A 13,656-nucleotide genomic window follows, 5' to 3' on the forward strand; every position below is an offset into this window, starting at 1 on the left:
TTTCTTTAAGTTAAAGAAATACGAGGTTTAGGAGTGTTACTGTGAAGACAGCACGTTTTGGTTTTTAAACATTCCCTTGTATCTACTTACTTACTATCAGTGAATTTTAATGGGCAACTGCAACATATCAGAATGGTTGTTTATGCTTGAGGAGTTAACAGATAGCCTATCTGTTAGTACAAGCGACAGACTGATGAAATGGATATTGATTATAAGAGAATAGAGCTGAAAATTTAAGAGACTAAAGGACCCTAATAACACTAATGATGAGCTGGAATCTTTATGTACATTACTTCTAATTCCTGTGCTTTCTGAAATAATCAATAGAGTATCTCATAATTTACCTTTGCTACATTACCAATTAAAGTATAATTTCAGCGTGGTAGGATTAATTATATGCTTAACGTATTAAATTTATCAACTCGTATTTCATGATCTGACACGACACTTAACCAAAAAAAAAAAAAATACAAACACATCCTTGGTTTTAAGGAACATGGAGATTGATTAAATAAATAGACTATACCTATAGATACACTGGGAAAACTGGAAAGTTCATTCCACAGAGGTAATCAAACTTAAAAGTTGTCAGTCCACTTTTTTCAATCTGCTAAAGGGCATCTTTTTTTTAGTAAGAATGGACATATCATAGACATGATAAATAAAGTAAGTATTCAACCTAATATAATTACTTATTTTTGTATGGAGTAGAATACAAGAGATTTTTGTTTGCTGATACAGTAATTAACTTTAAAATCGTATTTATTAAGAACCATATACTTATGGTTTCTGTAAACATCCCCTAGTTAATTCTTTTCAATTAGATATGTTTCAACAAATAACACAATCCAATTTTATGGCATTCAGAATACTGATTAGGTTATTCAGGGTAAATTAATCTAATCAAGAATGTTAATTAGGATATTTCTTTCCTATTTTTTGTAAAAACACTACAGTATCATGCATCCAAATATTGAGTGGTAGTAGTTATATATAAGACCAAGCATTTATTTGTGAATATCTTGATTTAATTGAAGACTTGTATATAAATAATCCTTAAAGTTTGAAAAGAAATTCAGCTCCTCAAATACCCAGAAAATTTTAAATGTATAATAGTTCAAGATGATTCTAAGATAAAAGAGGCTGCTAGTCATCTGCCATCCATTGAGCAAATATTAAGTTAACAGCAGCCTGAACATCTCCATTAGTCGCCTGTAGAGCTTGCCGACTTAATTCTTCATCTGGGATTCCCATTTCTCTCATTAGCTGTAAGGATTCATCAATGTTTGGAATCTGTACACTTCCTGGTGCACCTCCTGATGATGATGAAGATGATGGACCTGTAGCCTGCAAAAAAATAAGAGAATTACTGCCTGAAGCCAGTAAAGGGAAGGACTTTTTTTACTTAACCCTTTGAGGCTCAAGATTTTGATGGATGCAATCACATACCAAACTATCAAGATACCAAATACATAATCCATTAAAATTTCAATTTCTAATGCACCATATTACACAACATAAGTATTCAGCTTTAAAATAACACCATAACCAGCATTATAATATCCAATTAAAAGTAACTGGAAAGAAAAACAAAATTGTAATGCCCAAATGATGTCAGTGTGATTTGCCAATTACAAACTTTGGGACAGCAAAAAATAAAGGTTTATCTCGGTATCAAAGTCACAAGTATTACAACAATACTAAAAAATTTTGAAATTGTGAGTAGTGCTGTATTTTTAAAATAATTTTGATATCTCCTTTCTTCACTGTGGATAGAAAAAAGTTCTAAAAAAGCCTTGAAAAATACCATATACAGTAAAAATAATATTGCATTTCACCATTTAATTTTACAATATTAACAAATATCAAGGTTGTTTTCTTAATCTTCAGGCAATTTAACTTTCCTATTTTTTAATTCCAATAAATTCTACAATTTTTAAGGTACATAGTCATTGACACTATAATTTCCTTATATATACTGTAAACAGAACCAGAGCCAATTATGTGTATGTGTTAAAGCAATGCCTAATTAACTAAAATACAAAAAATCCTGTTATCAATACTGTAGTAATAATGATGTTTCCCAACTTTACAAACCAAAGCTCTTTAACCTCTTCCCAACAATAATGTACACTTTACAGTGTTCATGACATAATAGAAAGATTTACACATATAAATCATATGGAAGTTAAAATCATTCTTTTATCCTACCAAAGAGTACAACACATGATCATATATCACACCTAAAGGATATTTTACTCAAAAATAGCTTCTCCCCTTGATTTTAACCCCTCCTTTCTTCAGCCAACCAACGAATAATTTGGGATTCTAACCTTTATTACTGCTTGTGTAAGGGCTAATTTATAGTACTTTTGTTACCATGCATAATTACATCATTCACTTCACCCAAGGGCAATATTCCCTGCATAAGGCATTACTCTCCCCCCATCCTTATTTTCTCAACTATCATCTCTGCAAAATAATATAATTTTTATGCCTTTGATATAAATATTTTATATTCATACTACCCATTGTTTTTATAGTACAAGTATTTAAAATACTGATTAGGTTATTCAAGGTAAATTCATCTAATCCAGATAAGACTTATTTTCCTATTCATTTTGAAAAAACATTACAGTATCATGCACCCAGATATTGAGTAGTTGTATATCTAAGAAACCCAGCATTTATTCATTTATGTAATTCTTTCCTTTTTCTTTTACATTCTGCGGAGTATTTGGCAGGTAAGCGTGAACTGTACATTTCCTATTTTCAGGCTCTTAAAATACCATATACTGGAATTCCATTAAACAGTTACAGTTCAACTAGAGCCTGCTTCTTGGTAGTACTCAGTAGTACTTAAGAGTCTGGCTGTTTTTTTTTGGAAGTCCGGAAATCCCAGTAATCGCTAGCCTTCCACTGTCAATCCTGGTGAGAAAACAGGCTTCTGCTTGTGCTGCTCAGTTGGGAGTTGTGGCACGTTAGGGACAGCCCAACTTTGAGGAGACTTAACTGTTGGTTTGGGAGCACTTATGGGAGGTTAGGTACAGAATATATAGAAAGTCACCGAGGATTAAGCAGATGCCGCAACAGGTGGGTAACAATCATCCACGAGCCAACGAAAGAAAGGCACCACAAGGATGGAAACTAGGCAATGTTCCTCTTATCTACAAGAAGGGACCAAAAGAAGAACCAGGCAACTACAGACCTGTGTCTAACTTCAGTGCCTTGCAAAATTTTTGAATAAATTATAGTAGATTCAATAGTAGAACACATAGAGAAAAACAATCTTCTGCTGGACAGCCAACATGGATTTAGACAAAAGAAATCATGTGACAAATATTTTGGAATTTTTCCACATGTTTAGTATTTATGTCAAAAGCAGGGCAATAGACATCATATACCTAGACTTTCAAAATACTTTTGACAAAGTTCCTCATAAAAAATTGATGGTCAAAATTAGAGCACTAGGCTTTACTGACGAGCCAGCTGAATGGATCGAAGATTGGATAACAAACAGAAAACATTGAGTTGTAATCAATGGAGAAGCTTCAGAGAAGGCAGCTGTTACAAGTGGAGTACCTCAAGGATCCGTCCAGGGCCCGTTACTATTTCTGAGCTACATCAACGGCATATATTTAGGATTAACTAGTAGAATAGCCAAATTTGCCGACAATATTAACCTAGGCATAAATGCTGCGAACCTATGTTGTAGAAGCTTGAGAGAGGATCTAATGAAGCTAGGAGAATGGTCCAGAAAATGGAAAATGCCTTTCAACTATGGGAAATGCAAAGTCATGCATATAGGTTATAGTAACCCACAATCAAATTACTCACTGCTGAGTAATGAAATAGAAAGTGTGGACCAGGAGAAAGATCTCGGTATTATCATCCGCAAGGATTTAACCCTGGATAGGTACGCTCCTCGGACACCCCTTTAAGGGTATACTCGGACGCGAACGACCCCGACGCCAAAAAAAATTCTTGAAAAATCAGTTTTTGCAGTAACCTCCTTTTTTCTTTTGCCAAAAAAAACTTCAATGAATGCTTAAAACAACTGTAAAAATAAATACTACTCATCTGCAGAAAAACTATTTATTATAAATATTTTAAAAAATTAAGTAGAAAAAAAAAAGACCTGACATAAAAATTCATAAAAAAAAAGTTTATACATATATACACAAATCCTTTTAGGAATTGATTCTTGAATGTTTAGGACACATCTTGATGTATTTTGGATGAAGTCAGACCCATGGAGGTGAAGATCTGAAATGAGAAAAAAAGAGTAACTTTTTTTGGCCAAAAAAATTTGTCCAAATTTCATGAATTTTTTTGGGTACCCAAATGAAATAGGAAGTGGCTAATTTTTTTTAGGGAATAAACATATGTTATCCTAAAATAGAAATATGTAAAAAAATCTTCATTATTTTGTAAATTACATTTATATCAGGGGCCATATCTAAAGGTAATTTTTTGAGTACTTAGAAATTTCGTAAACAAATACATATATTTAATATATAATATGATATTTATGCAGGTAAAAATATACCAAAATATCACAAATTCTATAGGGAACAAGAATATATATAGATAGGGCAGCTTACGCTTCAGATATGTCCACAAAATGGCCGCCAACCACACTGACTCAGACTCCCTAATCTGCCACTTGAAATGTAGGAAGGGTATGTCAATTTCAAGGTGTTATTTACTAATCTAATTATTATTGGATATGCATAAAAATTGTATGGTGGGTTGCTGGATAATTTTCGATTATTTTACGACTATAAAATTGAAATTCTGACCAAAAAAAATTTTTTTGAAGGGAAATAAAATCGAAAAAAAAAAAATGTAAAACAATATAATATTTTAGCTAAAAAAATTTGATGATATTCAATCAAAAAAAAAGTAAACAAAATTTTCCGACAAATAAACATCTAGAGGAATCATTACTCTGTGATAGTTCCTTAGTACGTAGTAATTTTGAAAGAATTGGGAAAAAACAAAAAAATGGCAATCACCGGAAAATCGAACACATACCTATATATACGCCATATCTGGCTAAAAAAAAGATAGGCATGGGTAGCCAGATCATCTAGAAACACTTTCCAACACTATAAAAATATAAGTTTTGCGACACTACTTGCCAATTCCTTACGGTAACATGACTAACCGAAAAAATGCAAAACAAATAAAAAGGGGCACTCGCGGAAAAATGGCTAACATTCTAATATACGGCATTTCAGAAAAAAAAAATTCAGCCACGTGCTAGGCAAACCATCAAGGCACATTTTCCGACAAATAAACATCTAAATGAATCATTACTCTGTGATAGTTCCTTAGTACGTAGTAATTTTGAAAGAAATGGGAAAAAACGAAAAAATGGCAATCACAGGAAAATCGAACACATACCTATATATACGCCATATCTGGCTAAAAAAAAAAGATAGGCATGGGTAGCCAGATCATCTAGAAACACTTTCCAACACTATAAAATTATAAGGTTTGCGACACTACTTGCCAATTCCTTACGGTAACATGACTAAGCAAAAAAATGCAAAACAAATAAAAAGGGGCACTCGTGGAAAAATGGCCATTCTAATATTCGGCATTTCAGAAAAAAAAAAATTTCAGCCACGTGCTAGGCAAACCATCAAGGCACATTTTCCGACAAATAAACATATAAATGAATCATTACTCTGTGATAGTTCCTTAGTACGTAGTAATTTTGAAAGAAATGGGAAAAAACGAAAAAATGGCAATCACAGGAAAATCGAACACATACTTATATATACGCCATATCTGGCTAAAAAAAAAATAGGCATGGGTAGCCAGATCATCTAGAAACACTTTCCAACACTATAAAAATATAAGTTTTGCGACACTACTTGCCAATTCCTTACGGTAACATGACTAAGCAAAAAAATGCAAAACAAATAAAAAGGGGCACTCGCGGAAAAATGCCCAACTTCTAATATACGGCATCTCAGATAAAAAAAAAGACATGCACGTGTTACCCCAACCATCAAGGAACACTTTCTAACGCATAAACATGAAAAAAAAATCAATAATATACGGCAATTCCTTACTACGTAGTAAATTTTTACAAATATTGAAAAAAAAACAGAAATTGGCAACCGCAGTTAAATACCCAATATACCAATAACTACGTCGTATCTGACAAAAACAAAATCACGCATGGGTAGCCAGATCATCTAGACACACTTTCCAATACTAAAAAAGCAAAAGTTTTACGACACTATTTCGCAATATCTTACGGAAAAATGACTTGGCAAAAAAATTTAAAAAAATGAAAAAGGGATACTCGCGGTAAAATGCCCGACATTCTAATATACGGCATCTCAGATAAAAAAAAAGACATGCACGTGTTAGCCCAACCATCAAGGCACACTTTCTAACACATAAACATGAAAAAAAAATGAATAATATACGGCAATTCCTTACTACGTAGTAATTTTTACAAATATTGAAAAAAAACAGAAATTGGTAACCGCAGTTAAATACCCAATATACCAATAACTACGTCGTATCTGACAAAAACAAAGTCATGCATGGGTAGCCAGATCATCTAGACACACTTTCCAACACTAAACAAGCAAAAGTTTTACGACACTATTTGGCAATATCTTACGGAAAAATGACTTGGCAAAAAAATGAAAAAAAATGAAAAAGGGGCACTCGCGGTAAAATGGTCCTCGTGGTGATGAACGACATTTTAACTAAAAAAAAATTCATGCACATGGTAGCCAAACAATCCACCAAGACTTTCCACAACTGATAACCTATACAAGTTGCACCATTCTACAACAATTTCATAATACGTAATAACTTTGATAATTATGCAAACTACCTTAGAAGGGTAAACTCGGTCGCGCTCGACCCCGACGCGTCTCAGAAATCGGGGAAGGAGTACAGCTACAGCAATGCACATCTGGACACTACTAGAGCGTGTAGGGGAGACACCTCCTGCAGGTCGATCACCCACAAATTCAGTCACGGGGGTGAGTCACGTGAGAAAAACCTGTTTTTTTTTGACGCTCGGGGTCGCGAACGACCCATCGTACCTATCCAGGGTTAAAGTTCACCAAACAGAGCATAAAAGTTGAAAACACAAAAACTAATAGGTTACATAAAGAGAAAATTCTAATACAGAAACAAAGACACTGTACTAAAGCTGTACACATCACTAGTAAAACCCTATCTAGAATATGGAGTCCAATTCTGGTCTCCAAGTATTCAGAAAGATATAGATAGACTGGAAGTAGTACAAGCTAGGGCCATCAAATTAGTTCCAACACTAAGACAATTTGGACATAGACAAAGGATGGAACGTTTGAATTTATTTGATCTACAAAATTAGAGCACTAGGCTTTACTGACGAGCCAGCTGAATGGATCGAAGATTGGATAACAAACAGAAAACATTGAGTTGTAATCAATGGAGAAGCTTCAGAGAAGGCAGCTGTTACAAGTGGAGTACCTCAAGGATCCGTCCAGGGCCCGTTACTATTTCTGAGCTACATCAACGGCATATATTTAGGATTAACTAGTAGAATAGCCAAATTTGCCGACAATATTAACCTAGGCATAAATGCTGCGAACCTATGTTGTAGAAGCTTGAGAGAGGATCTAATGAAGCTAGGAGAATGGTCCAGAAAATGGAAAATGCCTTTCAACTATGGGAAATGCAAAGTCATGCATATAGGTTATAGTAACCCACAATCAAATTACTCACTGCTGAGTAATGAAATAGAAAGTGTGGACCAGGAGAAAGATCTCGGTATTATCATCCGCAAGGATTTAAAGTTCACCAAACAGAGCATAAAAGTTGAAAACACAAAAACTAATAGGTTACATAAAGAGAAAATTCTAATACAGAAACAAAGACACTGTACTAAAGCTGTACACATCACTAGTAAAACCCTATCTAGAATATGGAGTCCAATTCTGGTCTCCAAGTATTCAGAAAGATATAGATAGACTGGAAGTAGTACAAGCTAGGGCCATCAAATTAGTTCCAACACTAAGACAATTTGGACATAGACGAAGGATGGAACGTTTGAATTTATTTGATCTACAAACTTGACGACTAAGGGGACAGTTAATAGAGGCATTCAAAATTCTTAAAGGAATAACAAATGTAAATTACAGCAGTCTATTCACACCTAGCACAAATCAGTTCAGAGGTAAGGGTTACAAACTGGAATTGAAAATATACAACACCACTCAATGTGGCAATTTTTTTATATTATATACAAAATAGAAAATACTTAGAATTCCAGTAGATGTAGCAAATAGTAACACGGTAAACAAGTTCAAGAATAACTTAGACAATATCATAAGAACTCTTAAATGTTTAAAGTAAATGGCTCTACCAAACACACACACTCTCTCTCTCTCTCTCTCTCTCTCTCTCTCTCTCTGTGTGTGTGAGGGACCTGGGGGAACCCAAACATAGAATAAGGCTCTCTCTCTCTCTCTCTCTCTCTCTCTCTCTCTCTCTCTCTCTCTCTCTCTCTCTCTCTCTCTCTCTCTCTCTCTCTCAAATATTCAATTTTGTTTCAAAAGCATTATTGCATTCTAGAATATTACAATTATATAAATAGTTAATTGTGCTTTAATAACACATTTATGTATTTTTGTTTTAAATATTGGGTGTATTTTATCAATCTAAGTATTTTGGGTGCCATGAGAGAGAGAGAGAGAGAGAGAGAGAGAGAGAGAGAGAGAGAGAGAGAGAGAGATATCGGTTGTTGAAAAGTAATCGAATGCACTTTTTGTTTATTTATTTAAAAGAAACAATTATTATTGAGATATTTAAAGTTTTAGTTTATAAAATAAGCTGTGTTTATGTTTAAGAAAGTATAGATATACAGTAACATACTACACAAGAGAACACAAGAGACAACACATAAGAAGTTGTGTCATGCCTGAAGAAAACGCATAGGCTACGAGTCATCTGAACAAAAGCACTGAACACTTACAGTAAATACAGTTAAGGTATATTGTAGTAATATCACTGTACATATATTACAGTAATATACACTACAGTATCAGTGAGTATTAGGTTACAGTACAGTATTACTAGATAGGAACAACTTTAGCAATACAGAACAGTAAGAGGATGACGACAACTCGGTAAAACTTTACCTTAGCACAATACTGTACTGTAACCTTACGGTGTCCAGTATGTAGAGTACATGTGTGCAAATGTACTATACACTGTACATATGATTATAAACTGTTCTAGAAACCAAATTAAAACAATATTAGGCAGTATTTACCGTGTTAATCATCAGCTCGGGCACCCGCTCGTGGCAAGGGGTAGTGACTTTTTAGGTTAGGAGTTAGCGCACCCTAATGGAGCATTTATTCGCGAAAATTCCCTTTTCGCACCTATATCTGTAACCTAACTGTCATGAAGAAGGAAGCCTGATTGTAATTAGAAATGGATTTCCATATATTTCATCCATCCTCGCTTTTATCAGGAGGGATAGGGGAGATACTTCAATAGAGAACTTGTCTGTAAAGAAAAGAGACTCAGTCATAAGGCTCTCATGTATATAACTTCTGATCCAGCATTTAACTGAACAAATGCTTCACTACAATAGAGGGTAAAAAGGAAGAGAATAACAGCCAGATATTTTCCCTCTCCTTCTAGATGAGATGCTTCTTGTTCTGCTAGTTTTGCAAAGTCTTGTTGAGTAGCTACAGCAGGATAAAGGATAAGTTTATCCAAGGACCAATAACTGAACTCCTGGGGGTAGTGAGCAGCAAAAGTTGTCTGTCATACCAGACTTGTACCTTCAAGACTAGTGCCAACACAGGTTCTTTCTGATGGTTAGGGCAGATCAAATATCCTTGACTTTATGTGTTCGAGCTGGAATAGTTTTTTCAATTTTCCACTGGAACAGCACGTTTGAAGGTGTATAATTAAAAAAAATCAATGTTTCCGATATCTTCAACTTTGCCCTTTTGACATGGGAAAATATTGTTGTGTCCTCAGAGGACAGAGGAGAAAGTCATCCTGTACCATGCTTGCAAGGAAAGGATGGAAAAGAAACAAGAGACTGGAGTTGTGCTCGGCAACATTCTGGCTTTAAGACACAAACTCCAGATCAATGGAGAAGGAGGCCTTTCTCTGTTGAGAATGACTTGTGACATACAAATGTCTCAAATACACCAATCATAATGCCAAACGAGGCTTCCTAATAGTCCAGGGGTAGAATCCTCTCTGATGCCCAATCAAGGGCACAGGAAGGTCCACTTGACTTGAGCGACATTGCAAGGAGGCCCAAGTTCCTGGAGAGGGAAGACTGTTTGAAACTCCTAAGCCCAGGCTGATTCTCCAAAAGGAAAAGGATCAGGGCTCTTCAGTGCGAGATCCAGCCATCAGCCGAGTGACAGCCTTTTACCACAGAGACTGAGCAAAGCTTCCCCCATCAAAGAAAGATGAGATTAATCACAATTAATTGCAGATACTCCAAATGGCAACATTTCACTTCTCCAAAGCCATTAGCAAAGGAAGGATAGCTCTACTGGTACTTCGAGCAGCAGCATCAGTAAATATAATGCCATTCAATGTGTAGCACTTGGGAGCCAGTTCGTCAGGGTATCCAAAAGCCAATACAGTATTGTCCACAGACTGTTGGGTGATCAGTAAGCCAAGAAAGCAGGCGGAAAACCCAAGGCATCTAGAAGTAACCAGTGTATTAGGTGACGTAAGTGCTGCCAATGTTGCTGAAGCTGGAAAGGAGCTTACTGAAAGATGTTCTAGAACTGAAGAGCAGTAAATGAAAAGTTCTGGATCACCCAAGGAGATGAACAGGCCCTTCGATGGCAATATTCCAAGTGTTAGAAGCCTTTCCCCTATGCACAAAAGTAAGGATTCACTTATCCTACTTCGTGCCCTGAAATTAAGTATGTCTGCTAGGACACTTCTTTTATTGGAATAAATTTTTTGTAGATGTCAGCTGCCCAGGTGCATACCTACTTGCCCAATCACAAAGAGTTGTGTAACAGTACTTTGGTTGTAGACGTAAGTCACGAAGGTGGAGTTGTTGCTTTTCAATGCTACCCACTTATTAAATCTTGTTGGGAAGATAGCAATAGCATTGCTTGGACTTTCAGAGGGTTGAAAAGCAAGTGATTACTCAGATGAACCACTTCCTTGAATTGTTCAGTTACTACCATGTGTGCCCCACCCTCCTTGGACTTTTCTGTGAACAGTAGGATCCCTGAAGAAAGGGTTCGAATTGAACTCCCCTGGAGATGATATCAACCATCTACCAAACCTAGTCATCATTATGTTTCCTATTCCACTGAAATCAGAAGGTAGGAAAATTTCTGGCTACTTACCAGTCATGCTTACAACAATCCTTGAGTGATCACTGGTGTGGGGGCCCCTGTAGAACAAGTTCCTAAAGGACGAATGAATTCTTAAAAGACATTTTTCCTGTCCAGCCAGGTCTTGTTCGTGTGGGAGAAACTGTACTACTTCCTTATGTTTGCTATAACGAATGATCAATGTGTTGACAGCATAATCCAGGACTCTTTTATCTACTTAGCCATGTGGCTGGGTTACTGATTAAACATAATTCTCAGATTGTAGCAAAAAGAGGTCAACTGTACTACCGCTAGAGAGTAACGGGGTACTTTGACTGGCCAGGCAGTACTAAATTGGATCCTTCTCTCTGGTTACGGTTCATTTTCCCTTCGCCTTTACACACACCAAATAGTCTGGCCTATTCTTGACATATTCTCCTCTGTCCTCATACAACTGACAACACCAAACAATTCTTCACCCAAGGGGTTACTGCACTGCAATTATTCAGTGGCCACTTTTCTCTTGGTAAGGGTAGAAGAGACTCTTTAGCTATGGTAAGCAACTCTTCCAGGAGAAGGACACTCCAAAATCAAACCATTGTTCTCAAGTCTTGGATAGTGCCATAGCCTCTGTACCATGGTCTTCCACTGTCTTGGGTTAGAGTTCTCTTGCTTGAGGGTACACTCGGGCACACTTTTCTATCTTATTTCTCTTCTTCTTGTTTTGTGAAATGATATTTTAATTATAAAATAAATTTTTGAATATACTTACCCGGTGAATATATAATAGCTGAGCCTCCGGCGGCTCGACAGAAAAACACAAAAACTCGCGAGCGATCGCTATGAAGGTTGCGGGTGTGCCCACTAGCGCCAACTATCGGCCAGATACCGCATATACATGTAAACAGACCCAATTCTTCTCATCCCGGGGAGGAAGGGGGGGCCTTTAATTTATATATTCACCGGGTAAGTATATTCAAAAATTTATTTTATAATTAAAATATCATTTTTAAATATTTAACTTAGTCGGTGAATATATAATAGCTGATTCACACCCATGGTGGTGGGTAGAGACCAGAGTTAATTAAGTTTACAGCGTATATGCTTAGAGTTTTTGACAGTTATATCATAACAAAACCCAAATATATATAGGTACCTGGTAAGGAAGTTGACTTAGACGATTACTCTGCCTTATTAGTCTGTCTTCCTCACGAAGCCCAGCGATCCTCTTAGGATGCTGAAAGACTCCCAGGAGCTGAAGTAGATGCAACCCATACAACAGGACCTCATCAAACCCCTAATCTGGGCGCTCTCAAGAAATGACATTTGACCACCCGCCAAATCAAAAAAGGATGCGAAAGGCTTCTTAGCCTTCCGTACAACCCAATTAAAAAACATTTCAAGAGCAGATTAAAAGGATATTGGAATTAAGGGAATGTAGTGGTAGAACCCTTACCCACTACTGCATTCGCTGTAACGAATGGACCCAGTGTGTAGCAGTCCTCGTAAAGAGTCTGGACATCTTTTAAGTAAAATGACGCGAATACCGACTTGCTTCTCCAAACAGTCGCGTCCATAATACTTTGCAGAGATTTATTTTGCTTAAAGGCCACGGAAGTTGCTATAGCTCTTACTTCGTGCGTCTTAACCTTAAGCAAGCATCGGTCTTTTTCATTCAAGTGAGAATGAGCCTCTCGTATTAAAAATCTGATAAAATATGACAAAGCATTCTTTGACATAGGCAATGATGGTTTCTTAACTGAGCACCATAATGCCTCAGATCCACCTCGTAAAGACTTAGTACGAGCTAAGTAGAACTTAAGAGCTCTAACTGGACACAGCACTCTTTCAAGTTCGTTGCCTACGATCTCTGACAGGCAAGGTATATCAAAGGACTTAGGCCAAGGACGAGAAGGCAGTTCATTTTTGGCCAGGAAACCAAGTTGAAGTGAACATGTGGCTTTTTCTGTAGAAAAGCCGATGTTCTTACTGAAGGCATGAATTTCACTGACCCTTTTAGCCGAAGCCAAGCACACTAGGAAAAGCGTCTTGAGGGTGAGATCCTTCAGGGAGGCTGAATGTAACGGCTCAAACCTGTCTGACATGAGGAACCTTAGGACCACGTCTAAGTTCCATCCAGGAGTTGCCAAACGACGTTCCTTAGAGGTCTCGAAAGACTTAAGGAGATCTTGGAGATCTTTATTGTTGGAAAGATCTAAACCTCTATGACGAAAGACCGAAGCCAACATGCTCCTGTAGCCCTTAATCGTGGGAGCTGAGAGGGAGCGAACATTTCTCAGATGTAAAAGAAAAT

At 36.5% G+C, this 13,656-nt stretch overlaps 1 protein-coding gene across 2 annotated transcripts in view; it reads right to left on the minus strand.

Moving 5' to 3' along the window:
* Positions 1-267: 267 nt before the first annotated feature.
* Positions 268-13,656, minus strand: part of LOC137654675 (ubiquitin-like protein 7) — a 168,474-nt gene continuing 155,085 nt past the window's right edge. For both annotated transcript variants that reach the window (XM_068388539.1, XM_068388538.1), the window contains exon 8: positions 268-1,347. In XM_068388539.1, coding sequence (XP_068244640.1) covers positions 1,147-1,347 — 201 coding nt within the window. In that variant the 3' untranslated portion in view covers positions 268-1,146. The remainder of the gene's footprint in view (positions 1,348-13,656) is intronic.

Source organism: Palaemon carinicauda, chromosome 15 (assembly GCF_036898095.1).
Source record: "Palaemon carinicauda isolate YSFRI2023 chromosome 15, ASM3689809v2, whole genome shotgun sequence".
NCBI classification, from domain to species: domain Eukaryota; kingdom Metazoa; phylum Arthropoda; class Malacostraca; order Decapoda; family Palaemonidae; genus Palaemon; species Palaemon carinicauda.